General features: G+C 38.7%; 1 protein-coding gene across 2 annotated transcripts in view; it reads right to left on the bottom strand.

Annotated features, from left to right (window-relative positions):
• The window catches only part of rap1aa (RAP1A, member of RAS oncogene family a), a 21,061-nt gene extending 8,159 nt beyond the window's left edge, over positions 1-12,902 (bottom strand). Inside the window, exons 1-7 of one of the 2 annotated variants that reach the window (XM_005731592.1) lie at positions 12,821-12,902; positions 9,943-10,072; positions 7,561-7,648; positions 5,173-5,241; positions 5,006-5,062; positions 4,782-4,922; positions 1,631-1,774 (exon numbers count right to left, since the gene is read on the bottom strand). In XM_005731592.1, coding sequence (XP_005731649.1) covers positions 1,631-1,774; positions 4,782-4,922; positions 5,006-5,062; positions 5,173-5,241; positions 7,561-7,617 — 468 coding nt within the window. In that variant the 5' untranslated portion in view covers positions 7,618-7,648; positions 9,943-10,072; positions 12,821-12,902. Of the gene's footprint in view, positions 1-1,630; positions 1,775-4,781; positions 4,923-5,005; positions 5,063-5,172; positions 5,242-7,560; positions 7,649-9,942; positions 10,073-12,774 lie in introns of both variants that reach the window. The other variant, XM_005731593.1, reaches the window with a different exon arrangement.
• Between the last annotated feature and the right edge of the window lie 675 nt (positions 12,903-13,577).

Raw genomic sequence — 13,577 nt, 5'->3', positions numbered from 1 at the left:
GTCAGGTGCGGCTAATGTATGTACAAAACAGGATTTTCCCCTGATTTTAGCTTGTGCGGCTAATATTCAGGTGCGCTTTGTAGTCTGGGAAATACGGTAATTTTAAAACTAACTAGCTGCTGCCATTGTTGGAACCTGAGCAGGGCCGGGGAAATGAAGGGTGCATTTGTCGGAGTCTTCGAATTTGGACAGTCTTCGTCGTGTCGCTGTAACGTAATCGGCCTACAAATGTGGGCAGGAGGAGGATGTGGTTCCTGAATTTGGACACAGCTACGATACCGGACACAGCTTCTTCTTCTTCGGGGTTTAATGGCAGCTGGCATCCTTGTACATGCAGTGCTGCCATCTTCTGTTTCAGTCCATTATTACACTGTTAAATCCTACTACTTATTGGGAACAACGCGTCGACTATTAAATTAGTTGTCGACAATTTTGACAGTCGACGTAATCGTGACTAGTCGACTAATCGCGACAGCCCTACACAACACAATGTCAAAGTGCCTTGAATTTCAAAGTCATATAAGATAAAATATGATTTAATGACTGAAGGCTGTCAACCAGTTTTGGACAGCTGTGGCTCAGGATACTAAATGCCAGATTTCCTTGTTCATCCACCTGACTGTGAGAGTGATAGATAAAAGGCATTTAATAGATGTTTAATTTGTGACAGTTCATTCACTGTTAGCCAGCTAGCTCCAGTACTGTTTTTATTTTTTTAACTGTTTCTTAATGGCAGGGTGATGAGGGTGCTGCTGTCCTGAATCCCTCATCTAGTGGCTGGACATTCTTCAAATCCATATCTTGGAATCCAAACTGAAACTTGTCAGTTGTCATCCTTCTGCGCTGAAGATCTGAAAACTGCAAACTAAAGGGGTTGTTCTAAGCAGGAAGAAGAGAACAGGTGCTGCTACTCTAGACATAAAGAGGCATCCACACAGGAAGCAACTAGCAGCAATGTGGCAAACGCTTAAAGAGCACTTAAAATCAGGGTGAAATAACCACTGAGTGATGACACTGAGTGAGCGGTCACGGAGCTCAACTTTATTAACTTAAAGGCACACAACTGATGCAACTACAAATTAGTGTGAAGGATACTTTTGACTGACAAATGAGAAGGCAAGACATACATCTGAGGGTTACCTAGGCAACCTGAGACTTGAATGTCCACAGTGACTGACTGTCAGCAACAAAGCAGTACGTAACAAGCAAATCACTTCCTGTGGACACTCCTTTATAGAATGTTTTAGGGGAAAGTTCAAGATGGTGGAGCTCAAGTCCAGGACGAGAAACTTACTGGGAAGGCAGCTGATTACTGCTCAGTTATTTATTGTCAGAAAGTTTATATGTTATTATTTATGAATTCATTCAGTGAACCACCTCCTGCCTCTATACTGTCATTTTGTATTTATCATTTATTTTGATAATTATGTAGGGAATTTTTTTTTTACAGTATTATAATCTCATGGTGAATTTTAAGATATGACATTTCATAAACGTCAAAGGTCATCGCTACAGTCCTATCAGACAGTTGTGACATTTTGACATAATTGGCGTATGAAGGCATGCAGTCACTGGTGCAGAAGCATAATGAAGAGAGATCATACGTGCAGCGTGTGGTATTAGCACTTACCTCATTAACGTTGATCTTTGATTTAGCTGAAGTCTCTAAAAAGGCACAGTTGTTCCACTGACGGGCCAGGTTCTGACCCTGCTCCTTCCCGACCACACGCTCATCCTCCAGGTCACACTTGTTTCCCACCAGGATCATGGGAACCTGATGGATTAGTAGACATGCGACATGTTCAAAAAACAAAATAATGAGGAACTTTAGTTTTATTTTTTTGCAGATGTAAAATGACACAAAAGCAATGAAAGAAACAAATACATAAAAATGCCTTCTTCTTCATGTTTATCACAAGTTTCAGGAATCTGATCAGAGGGTGGATTTTAATTTAAACTATCCACATGATCATTATCATCATTATTAATTACAATGGTGGCTCCAAATGATTATGGAAAACAAGACAACAAATATAGGAATATATTAGAAATGCTCAAAAATGTTGACCAAATTCATGTTTGAAAGATTTCATCACAAGACTAAACAGTGGCTAGAAAGCTTATGTGCATACTGAGGAGCAGAAGGTTGCAGCAAAAAGAGACCTTAACCAAGACACACAGACCAGCTGAGCAACCTGCTATGAATAAATAAAGAGCGCACACACTCAGCATGCTCCATCTCTCTTGATTTAGAGAGAGGAGAAGGCAGCAGATCGCAACCAACAGCAGCTCTGACATTTCCACCCCGTCACAAAGTTCCTGCCTCCCTGCGCTCTGCCCTCTTCTCCCACGGTGCTGACTTTAATGAAGGAGAGGTGACAAGGGCAGATTACACAGTGAGACGTTGCCAGTTTTCCCTCTGCAGACTGAGGAGGCGCCTCAGAATTACAGCATTCAGATGTTTATTATACTCTGCCAACATATCATCACTGGTCGGTGAAAACAGACATCAGGTGTTCCTTCCAAAAAAACCAACCAACCAAACTTTAAAAAAAAGAAGAAAAAAAGGATCTTTTACACTTGTTTCTATTTTTTGGTGAGACTTGTATTTATGTCCTAGATAGACACACATATGGATTTATTTTTGCTCTCTCTGCAGATGTGCACCAATGATGTCTGTAGAAAGGGCTGGTCAATGATCTATCCAGTGCTTGCTACTCGTTTGTTTGTTCAAGACAAACATAATAAAGATTTATAATATAATAAATATAAATAAATTAACATGATAAAGTTGTTTAAAAAGGAGTCTGTCTGTAGGTCAAAGAAACGCACCAGCATTTTAAGCCAAATAAACTATTTCAAACCCCAAAGGATGCTACTGCTTGTTTTCAAAGCAGCATTTTTATGCGAATAATAGAAAAGGAATCAAGAGTAAATTTAGCTCCAATTACTTTTGTTAAAGCATTATGACATTTTGGGCTAACAGTAATATCTGCAACAGTCTGGCTCATGGTCAGTGGTTATATTTTTTGTTTACTCAGTATTTAACTTCCGTTTTCCACTTTTAAAAAACTTGATAAATATATACATATATACATGTATATGACACAAACTTTAACTTCGTATCACTTTAGTGTTGAACATTTTACAGTATTCATTCATATCCCTAAATTTAATTACGCAATAGAATATTTCAAAGACATCTGAATGTGACATTTAGCTATTTATTGTGGGGGAGTTTAACAGAGCAAACACACTCCTGCAATAGTCCATGCTGTATCTGCAAAAGCTATAAGAGCTTCTTAATGTATGCCTAGTTACAACTCTTGCTGCTGTAGACTTCAGACACACTGCTGCCAGTGTGAGGAACGAAAGAGAAAGTGAGGGCATTAATTACTGTAATTAGTGAACAGAGGTAAGTGGGCAGATATCAGGCGAGCAACTGACAGTAAAAAGTGTTAACATTTCATAGGCTGGATTTTTTTTATTAACCTGGCATCTTGTGCCGAAGGGTTGAAAACACCAGTGTATGATCATGTCACTTTTTACCACCATTTTAATGCTATACCAGTACAGAAGCTCAGAGATTCACATGTTATACAGAGGAAAATGTCGCAACAGTTTGGAAAAACAGGACTTTTCAGTTTTCACTTCTCCTTCTCCTACATCAGGACTGATGTGGAGGTACGGTCTGAGTGGCAATCCTTCAGGAGAATACTACAGCGGGCCTTAATGGTGGGCATTAATGGATGCAGCTATGCAATGATGTCAGCAGTGGCACATATACTGGGTCCCCACTACAGAGTGACAGCCATTCACACTTGCATATATAAATGCCAATTAACAAGCACAAAAGAGGAAACCAGAGTATCCAAAGAAAGCTCACACGGGCACAGGGAGCAGTAAAAAATGTACGCTAAGCAAATTGATTGGACAGGTGTACTGATGGTGTTTCTACTAGCCAATTCAAATGTGTGAAACTCATTAACTCATTTCCAACACTGTGCTACTAGGCTGCACAGTGTTGGAGTGGTTAGTGCTGTCACTTCACAGTAAGAAAGTTCTTGGTTGAAATGAGGGTTAGAGTAAACAGCTGATAGTTGTGGTAACCGGTGCTGTTCTGCAGTACTGTGACATAAAAAGAGGTAAGTGGTTGCATGTCGGCTGTTTCTGAATAAACTGGAATATAACCAAACGACCAAAATACAGGTGTAATCACATTCTGCATTGGTATGTGGACGCCAGCATAGAAGAGAACATAGCTCTGGCCGACCAAACTCTGCAAACCACAGTTTGTATGTCTGCCATGTTATATGCAGCATAAAGCTAATCAACATTCAGCAACATTTGAAGCATGATTTGACTAATGAACTCCAAAAATTCATGCTCAATATTTGTTTGGACAGTATTTACGTTTATCAGTAATTATTTTTTTGCCTTGTCAGCTGTAAGCAAGTTTGGCCAATTAATTGGTAGATCCCTTTCTTTTTCTGTTAATTAATCATTTGTGTCATTGCTGAAGTAGACATTAAAGGTTTGTTGCTTTTCTTGGCCTTCTATAAAAAAAACTTATTGGAAAGAAGAGATTCTTGGGTTCTAGAAAGTTATGAACCCTTAAAGTTAAAAACCTTTTTGCTTGTGATGTATCAAATAATTAAAGAAAAAAATGAGGTTTTGTTTCGCAATTTTCATTGAACAATGAGGACAAACATTTTTAATGGGGACTTCCTACATGAGAGCGCTTTATAATCAAAACAAGTGTGAAAGTGTGTTAAACTCACATCCTCTGTGTCCTTTACTCGCAGGATCTGCTCCCGGAGGTCCTGCAGGTCGTTAAATGTTGACTGCGCTGTAATGGAGTACACCAAAGCAAAGCCCTGGCCATTCTTCATGTACAGGTCCCTCATGGCCGTGAACTGTTCCTAAAGAACGATAACAGACGGCATCAGCGGCCGGTCCACAATTTCCTCGAAACACCCCTGCATCCTGCTCATGTTTGACTTACAGTTCCAGCTGTGTCCAGGATTTCAAGCATACATTGCTGCCCATCGACCTCGACTTGCTGTTAAAACAACAACAAAAAAAAAGGTGCATTTTTACAAGACTTGTTTTATTTGAAAATATTTACAAAGTCATGCGAAGCAATGAATGTGTGTGCAGGTTAGGTCATACCTTTCTGTAGGAGTCTTCTATTGTGGGGTCATACTTCTCCACAAAAATGCCTTGCACAAATTGGACTGTCTGTAATGAAGAAAAGAAAAGGGAAATAACACAGGACATCATTACCAATCCGAAACTACTACACTCCTCTTTTTTTCCTTCTTCTCACCCCCTCCCTTATTTTCTAGGTGTGTTGGGTGGAGTGTTGATGAATTCTTCTGCTCTTGTTTAAAGGAAGCTGGCCCAGAACAAGCCAGTCTTCAGCATTCCAAGATCCTTGCTTTAATTTGTCAGGGTTTACTTTATTTTTATTACTTTAGGGATGATGGTACAAGATCCTCCCCCTCTTTTAGCCAGTACTTCAGGCCTTTATTTCATTTCTTGTTTAAATAAAAGAACTTAGTCTAATAAATCTCAGGCGTGGCACTCTCTTTGTATGCTTAGCCACAGCTGAGCCTTAATGTTTTATGGATGTGGCCATAACAAGCTTATTACAAAGACAATCTGACAAAAACATTTAATCCAACTTCAAGTCCTTAAATAATAAGACATAATTGTAGCTCACGTTTTTTATATTCTTAAAGTTTGAATTGATCTACAGTCCTATGTAGATATTTTCATTGAAAGCAGGATGCCAATTTGTTAAGAGGTGAGAGATTTTCTTGCACAGATGGACGTTTGATCGCTCCCGAAAGCAGTTTTAGGGAGCACCAAACGTAAAATTAACTCCCTGCTTTCAATTAATAACTCCTTTTATAACCATTTTCATAAAGGTATAACATACATTTTCAGGGTCTCTTGTGGCTTGAAATAAGCCTGTGTGAATGACACACCACTGGTCTGTTACCTTACTGAGATATCTTCGCATTCCCCTGTTATTTCTGGTCATCTGGCATGTCTGAGTAAATTAAATCCTGCTTTAAAATCTGTTTAAAAACTGTTTAAAGATTTCTGCTAAGTGATGTAACAGACCGACTGCTGTTCCCATGTCAGACTTTCAATCTAACAACAGATGTACAGTAAATCCTACCTTATAAAGCTCTTAATGTTCAGGGTTTTTTTCTGCTTTACAGGATTTTATCTCAGGATGATTTTGAGTTTTTACAGGTGACTGGTTGCGCTTAATCCTTGGACTCTACAAAAAAGCTTTACAGGACTTCCAGTTCAAAGTAATTCTTATTTATATTTCCTCTGCCTCGGTGCGCAGAGCCTTGTCATTTTAGCTCCTCTGGCTTTACAGTTATTGGCTGCCCCTCGTAAGACGGAAAGTCAGAACAGCAGGTGGCTGAAACTTCTGTGCTTTCATTCTTACGGATTCAAGAGTGGGAGGAAAAAGAGCTTTTGGATCACAGGGATTACGTCTACGCACACACACCTCACTACTTGAAACTTTGGATATGCTTAAAGCGATCATCCGCTCCTGTAACAGTCTATGATAAAACACTGAGGAAAAAAACAGTAAGACCCGTTCAAGGAATTAGTTTTGCATTTAAGGATATATGCATGCTTGCTTTCTTTATAAGTTCTGTTGCTGGTGAATTTAAGGGGTAGTTAAATATGTAAAGTATCCTCATAATTATAAAATATGAAAAACACCTCTTGTTATTGAGATAAATAGCTCAACAGCTCTGTAAACCTCACTGAGAAAAGAAAACATTAATTTCAGCTATGTGTAAATAAAAACTTTGCAACTGTGTGTGTTGTAATATTATATACACACACACACACATTTTTTGTTTGTCTGTTTGTTTTAATTAACAGCAAAATCATAATTATTTAGCAGTACTAGAGTTTGAAAATATAGTGGATTTTTAAAGTCTGTAAAAGAAGAACGAAAGCCCTTTAACCTTAATTATAACTCAGCTCTATGCTTTATAACTACTATACAACCCAACTATAATAAACTGTATAAATAAATATGAACCTTCCTCTGTCTAATGGGAAGTAATTTAGGACTTTAAGGGGCCCATTTTACACTTGTCGTTCTTGCCCTTGAACACCAAAAAGTGATGTCACTGCCACTGAATCGAGCCACGCTTTGGTGTCATTTTGGCTGTCTCTCAATTTTTCTAATCAAACATGGGTCCCGTGGCAAATGATGTGTACGATTGTACACTCCCAAAGTATTGCAGCAATTACTCGTGGAGCTGTGGCGACATCACTATTTGCACTCAACATGACCAATGTGACGAATATAATGGACCCATTACTCAGTGTCAAAAGTAAAGGAAAAGGATGTGCTGAAAGGGAAACTGAGCACATAATAAATATTTTAGCGATTATTGATTAATGGAAGCTAAAACTGTGATTAAAATTAGGATTGGATTCATTTACAGTCTTGTATAAACTCATTAAAAAAATACCCTCGGCTTTCAAGCTTTAGTAGCAGCCATCGCTCACCAGTGCAGACTTTCCCACGCCTCCCGACCCCAGCACCACAAGCTTGTACTCGCGCATGGTGGGCAACTTCACTGGACAGCGCAAGAATCTGTGAAAATACAGAAGACAGATGCTAAATATCATACAGACAATCAATGTGTTACTTTCACTGAACTGTGTGAGATTATTCTGAATAAGCAAAACATTTTCTGGCACTAGTTTTCTTTATGTTCTCATCTCCCCTGAAAGAAGCCTTTAAATAATTAAATGACAGCCAAACGGGTAAGGTTTTTAAAGGACTACAAGTAATAAGTAATGACCCTAACACTGGTGCTGGGAGCCAAACAACCTACTGTGGCAGAGCATTGGATCTAAACCAGAACCTGCTGTCATGAAAAGTGTCTGATGAAACAACAGATGCCAAAATGTGCTATCAGCAGTGCCTCTGCCTGACATACAAGCAAAAGAAGTCCTGACAACTGAGATTGACTGGAGTCTTCATTTTTAGTGTGCCTGGAGGGCAATAAGCTCTTAGCATAAGCCCTGATGCATTTCGAATAGTGAATCTACTGACTAGACACTGATGTCAGTGTGAACACCCCCGTCAGTATCCACAACAATGAGAAGTCACTGTTGACCTCAGAGGATTGAAACCTAATCATTCGTCTGCCAAAAAATTTTGCTCGACTTCCCACCCACTATCAAGAGACTTCATGATGATACGGGCGTCACCTCTTTACATAAAAAAAAAGAATTAGAAAAAAGTTTGAAAAAAAAGATGGGCTTACTCTCTCCAGGAATTCAAACCAGTATTTTTCCTGGAGGTAAAACTCAAGAAAGAACTACATCTGCAATACAAACATGTAAACTTTAATCTGAAGCACACTGTGAGGCAGATTCTGACAATGACACTGCAGTCAGCAGGTAAGCCACAAATAACTTCATCTCATTATAATACAGAGGAGAAAGGCCACAGAGAATGACCCGTCATTAAACTCCATCAGCCTGACACATTTCTGTAAGTGTGACCTAGAAAATATTGGCAGAGGAGACAGGAGATGTCAAAGGAATGAAAATGTTTAGGATGAAGACAGGCATTTTAACTGAAATCTGCCCGTTATTCTCCAGAAACCCCTCACTGAATGTAAAGTGAAATTATACCAAGTTAAATTACTGCCTCTCATTTTATCATCACACTCGTCAATGCTGTGGGTTTTCATCTACTGCCTGTTTGATTATTTAAGAGGAAACTTCAGTAGATCTGACTAACTTCCTGTGTGCTTTCAGTGTTGACTGATTGAAGAATTTTCATTTTAACTTGAAAGTGCAGAAATAACAACCAGTAACAACAATGACAAAGTTTCAAAGTAGTATTAAAAGAGAGGTGTATTTTAAAATGTTATTCTGAAATGCAAATGTAATGTTCATTTGATGTATAAATGTCAAAGAGGGGGTGATGCAGGCTAAAATCTCATTTGAGAGCCTCTTTGAATCTACTAATTATGCTAGGTCTGTGGGACCTTTGTCAAATGTTGAGCCAAACAATACAAAAACCACTCTGTCACACTCGAACAGCATTTGCAATTCTAATGACGACGTATGAAGCATCACCAGAAACCCACAGTGTGAGGCAGGCACACGAGGCCCTCTACAAAGCGCCATTGTAATGACCCTCATCTACTCGAGTACGCCAAACAGAAAACAGAGATCAGAGCGAGCATGACCACTGCACTGAAATCATTATTGTGGCGAGGAGGGTAGGTGTGCACGTTGAGACGCCAGCATGTGCCTGATGCATTGGTTGATGCATAAAAATGAAGGCTGCGGAAAATGAAACAGTGTTTAAAATGTAAATTTATGTAGGTGTCGCAAAACTTGCTTCAAAGCCTTGGTATCAGATAAGAAAACTAAGCCTTCCGGTGATTAGATATGAGCCTGGATTCAAACAGTGGCCCTATCGAGCATGCGAGCTGTGACCACCTTCGCTAATCCCACTCATTAATTTTTGCTGGCTTTGGTAATGAGAGTACGTGCCTGTGAATGCTAGCAGCACTGACAACTAAATATTCAACTCCATTTACAAATGAACAAAGACCCTTAAAATCCATTTTTAGAAATGACACATTAGCCATTTCCAGGTCCAAAGGCAAACACACAGCGAGGCACTGAGAGTTAAAAAGGTCTAAATTATTCTTCAATAAAATGCTCAGTGTGGCTGTTTTCCCAGATGTTGTAAAAAAGGTTAGTGTCCAGGCATCAATGAAAGAGAATTTCCAAAACTGAGCAAGAAGAAGCTAACTACTTACAAGATGATATACCATGTTCAGACTTCAGTAGACACTAGGACATGGACATATTTTCATTCTGTGAATAAAACACAACAAACAAAACTGCTCAACTTACTGTGTACACGGCTGCTGAAGATTACAACTCCCTCTACATCTGGGGAGGAGGGGCTGGCAGATCCTCAGGTACAGGGATGTCAACAGGAAGGGTCCAAGGGTCGCTCAGGTGCCAGCAAGGCCACGCCAAACTGTTCAGACAGGAAAAAAGTTCTAAATTGAACAATTATCATCCAGCAGGAATGACAATTACAATTTGACATAACTGCACATCAACTTTGGGAGCAACTTTTGTTTTCTTTCAAACAAATTTTCTTGAATGCCAACTACAGATATAGAAGAAAACTAACCAAACGTTGTCAAAAATGACACTAATGGAAAGAGTGGTGCTGAATTATGGTTGTATTGCTTAGTGTTTCTTGCACTGAAAGAAATTCAGCTTGAGAACTGCCAGCACAGGCGTCAACTCGTCAAATGCTCTCGCGCAACCTTTAGCCAATTAGATGACATTATACAAATATCCTGAGCGTGAGATGTGCCTGTGCAATCCAGCATCAAAATGTAGACAAAGCTGATCATTGCAGTGGATAATTAAACTGTTGTAAAGTTCTATATAAGAGTTACTAACAGGCAGCTAGCTTGACTTTTAACAAATGCCAATACGCAATAATAACCTATTACACCAGCAAAGATACAACCCACCAATGTGAGGAATCTCCTCCCATTAAGCACTGAAGCAGCGCATCTGTTAAGTTTGTGCTGAGGGACAATGATTTCAGGCACTGACAATGAACAAGTTGCACTTTACAACTTGTTCTCCAATTTGTCTTTCTCTTATTTTTGTATATTTCTCCTGTTTGCTATTTATTCCTGCTGTCTACTATTTACATTTTAATTTGACACAGTTAATGTGGAGCACCCACAATTTCGTTGTACAAGTACAATGACAATAAAGAGCTATTCTATTCTAGGTGACTGGCAATAGCTACCCACTCAAGGCAATTTTTATCCAGTTTCCTCATTGATGCATTATATAAATAATTTCATTACTCCGAGATTAATTCAATCTGTCACAGTTTCTAAGTGTGGATGGGCACAGCACAAGCTCACGCCTGGACTTCCACATGCTTTGAAGTTAATGTGCGCATATGGCAGCTATACTGATGGATCATAATCATCATCAAATGAGAGAAAAAAGGAGGAGGATACTTCCAACAGGTCTGGAGCCAATTACAGTTGGCTAAATCATTCAGCGTATATCATAGCTTGTATATTAACCTGCAAAGATTTGACATGTTGAAACCAAGAAGTTATGGAAACTCAAACAGGCCAAATTCTACCGGCCAGCTGTTCCGCTACTACAAAACAACTTTTTTGGGGCGGGACAGTCATAAGTCAAAATTTCACTCACTAAACTCAAACATCTGAGACGTTAATTCAAAATTTCAACTTAACTCTGTCAGTCAGGAAGCTCTTTAGAGCTCTTTAAAAATAACTAAAAAAATAAATAAATAAATCACAGAGAACATTAAATGAGTAGAAACCTTTCACTCAATTACGGTTAAAACAAACAAACAAAAAATAACTTAAATATGATTTATTACAAACTCTTAACACCTGATAGGGAAAAAAGCCATTTCATTCAGAGCAAACATTACACCAGTCACACAAAAGAAGGTGATCAGAAGCACTGTAAAACTCTACTGTGGTGCGTTTGTGCAGTCACATGGAGAGCTTGATGGACGACTCTTTATGGCTATTTAAATAAGCTAAGGTCAGCTGTCATGTTACATAACAAACGCAAAGTTACTCACTGTTTACAGGACCTGTTGCTGATCAACAAACAGACAGTAAAATATGCTGTTCTGAACTATTTAATCACACAGAGTAATATTTTTTAGACCCCTGTTTCCAACCCTGATAGATACTAGTATCATGTGTCAGAGCCAGAGGGAGGGGGGGTTTCAACTTAAAAGCACAAAAAAATACTTAAGTTAACTTCCCTTAATAAATAAAACATGTTTTTGAAGAAGTCTTTAAAGTAAAACTTTATACATTAAAACAGAAGGCTTCCATTCGACAATTAAATGACAACTTGTTTTCGGGATAACTTTTGTAACGTAGTTAGTTTCGAAAGGAAGGGTGTGGCTTTTAGTTTCTCAGCGCAGCAGACCTTCACTGTCAAGCGTATTAAAACAACCAGTCACAGAGAGAAGTATCACCAGTTAAACACGAAACAAATGTGAGCCGAATGCCAAGTCTGGGAGTCTAAGATGCCCCAAAAGTAGTCACACTTCGACAACTCAAATGTTAGCATTCTGCTAGCACATTCCGGTGAAAGCTAGCTAACGTCCTAGCCCGGAAAAGACATGGCGAAGCTGTGCGGGACAAACGCCGCGTTAAGTAATGTCGGTTCCGCGGAAGAAATTCCATCGAGTTCACGGTTTAATATTAGTTCCAGTTTGACAAACTCTGTTTTAAGTTGCGCTACGGGTAAAAGAACTGTTTCGCAAACACCGGGGCTAATAAGTTAGCTAGACCGTTAGCACAAGAGTGAACTCTTAAAAATAGCTTTTTCTGTTTCATCTGATGCTAACGACTCTGGTTACGCACAAGTTAGCAAACAGACATGCCACTAAACATGTTAGGATAAATGTTTAAAAGTATAATCGGATGTTAAAGGACTTGAACCGCAAACCACATTTGCACCGATAACTCATTAGTTACTTGTTAGCACCTCAATCTAAGTTAGCTTCGAAGCTAAGCTATTTTACCACCACTATTATTTAATTACGGCGGAACTAGAAGTAACTCTGGTGTCTCATCAGAGACAAACAAATGCTTAGAGACTAATGATCAAAACAATGAAGACACGGCCCTAACAATTACTCACTAAAATAGCAGTTTTACTTTGAGATAGAGCTGCAGAGGGCACTCACCGTGTTCCGCTATGTGTGCGCTAACTGAAGCTGTGGATGTACGGAAGGGTCGGGGGAGGGGGGGGGCAGAGAGACCGTCGTGTTTTGATTGGACCAGGATCAGCCAATCACTGCAATCCAGGTTACGGTTCAATTACAACCTCTTCACTTTGAAAACAAGCTCCAGTTACATACTAGAAGTGGGATAAAGCTTAAGGTAAATAACATTACACAATTTGGCATTTATCATATAATCTTGTGTACAGACTTAAACTCTTCTGCTTCGGACTCGATGAAAACAACACTTTAAGTTGTTTTCCTCTTCATTTAACTCTAACAAACTATTCATATTCTATATGCCTTCACTTATGGTTTAGATCACATTTGACCAGGGCCAATTAATTCTTACATTACATGTCTGCAACAAAATTTGAACTACAGATCAATTTTGAATATATAAAAGCTTATCTGACATTAATAAATGGACGATTAATTCTTTTTTAATGATTCACAGAGCAGGGAGAGTGTATTTTTATGGGTTTGACAAGAATCGTTTTTTAGAGAAAAACAAATCTCCCATTTTACCAAAGAAATGAAAACAAAGCACTTATAAAGATATTTTATTGAAAGTTGGCAAGAACCTTTGGCGCTAATGGGATTTATTATATAACCACATATAAACACTAAAACTGGTAAACACCGTCCTCCCTTCTTTGTCATAAAACAATACTAATAAATACCCTTTATAATTATCAATATTAGTTAAACATTAATTAAC

Source organism: Pundamilia nyererei, unplaced genomic scaffold, assembly GCF_000239375.1.
Source record: "Pundamilia nyererei isolate P.nyererei 1_Seehausen unplaced genomic scaffold, PunNye1.0 scaffold00044, whole genome shotgun sequence".
NCBI lineage: Eukaryota > Metazoa > Chordata > Actinopteri > Cichliformes > Cichlidae > Pundamilia > Pundamilia nyererei.
The sequence above is the reverse complement of the archived record's forward strand: the minus strand, read 5'-3'. Positions and strand labels throughout refer to the sequence as shown.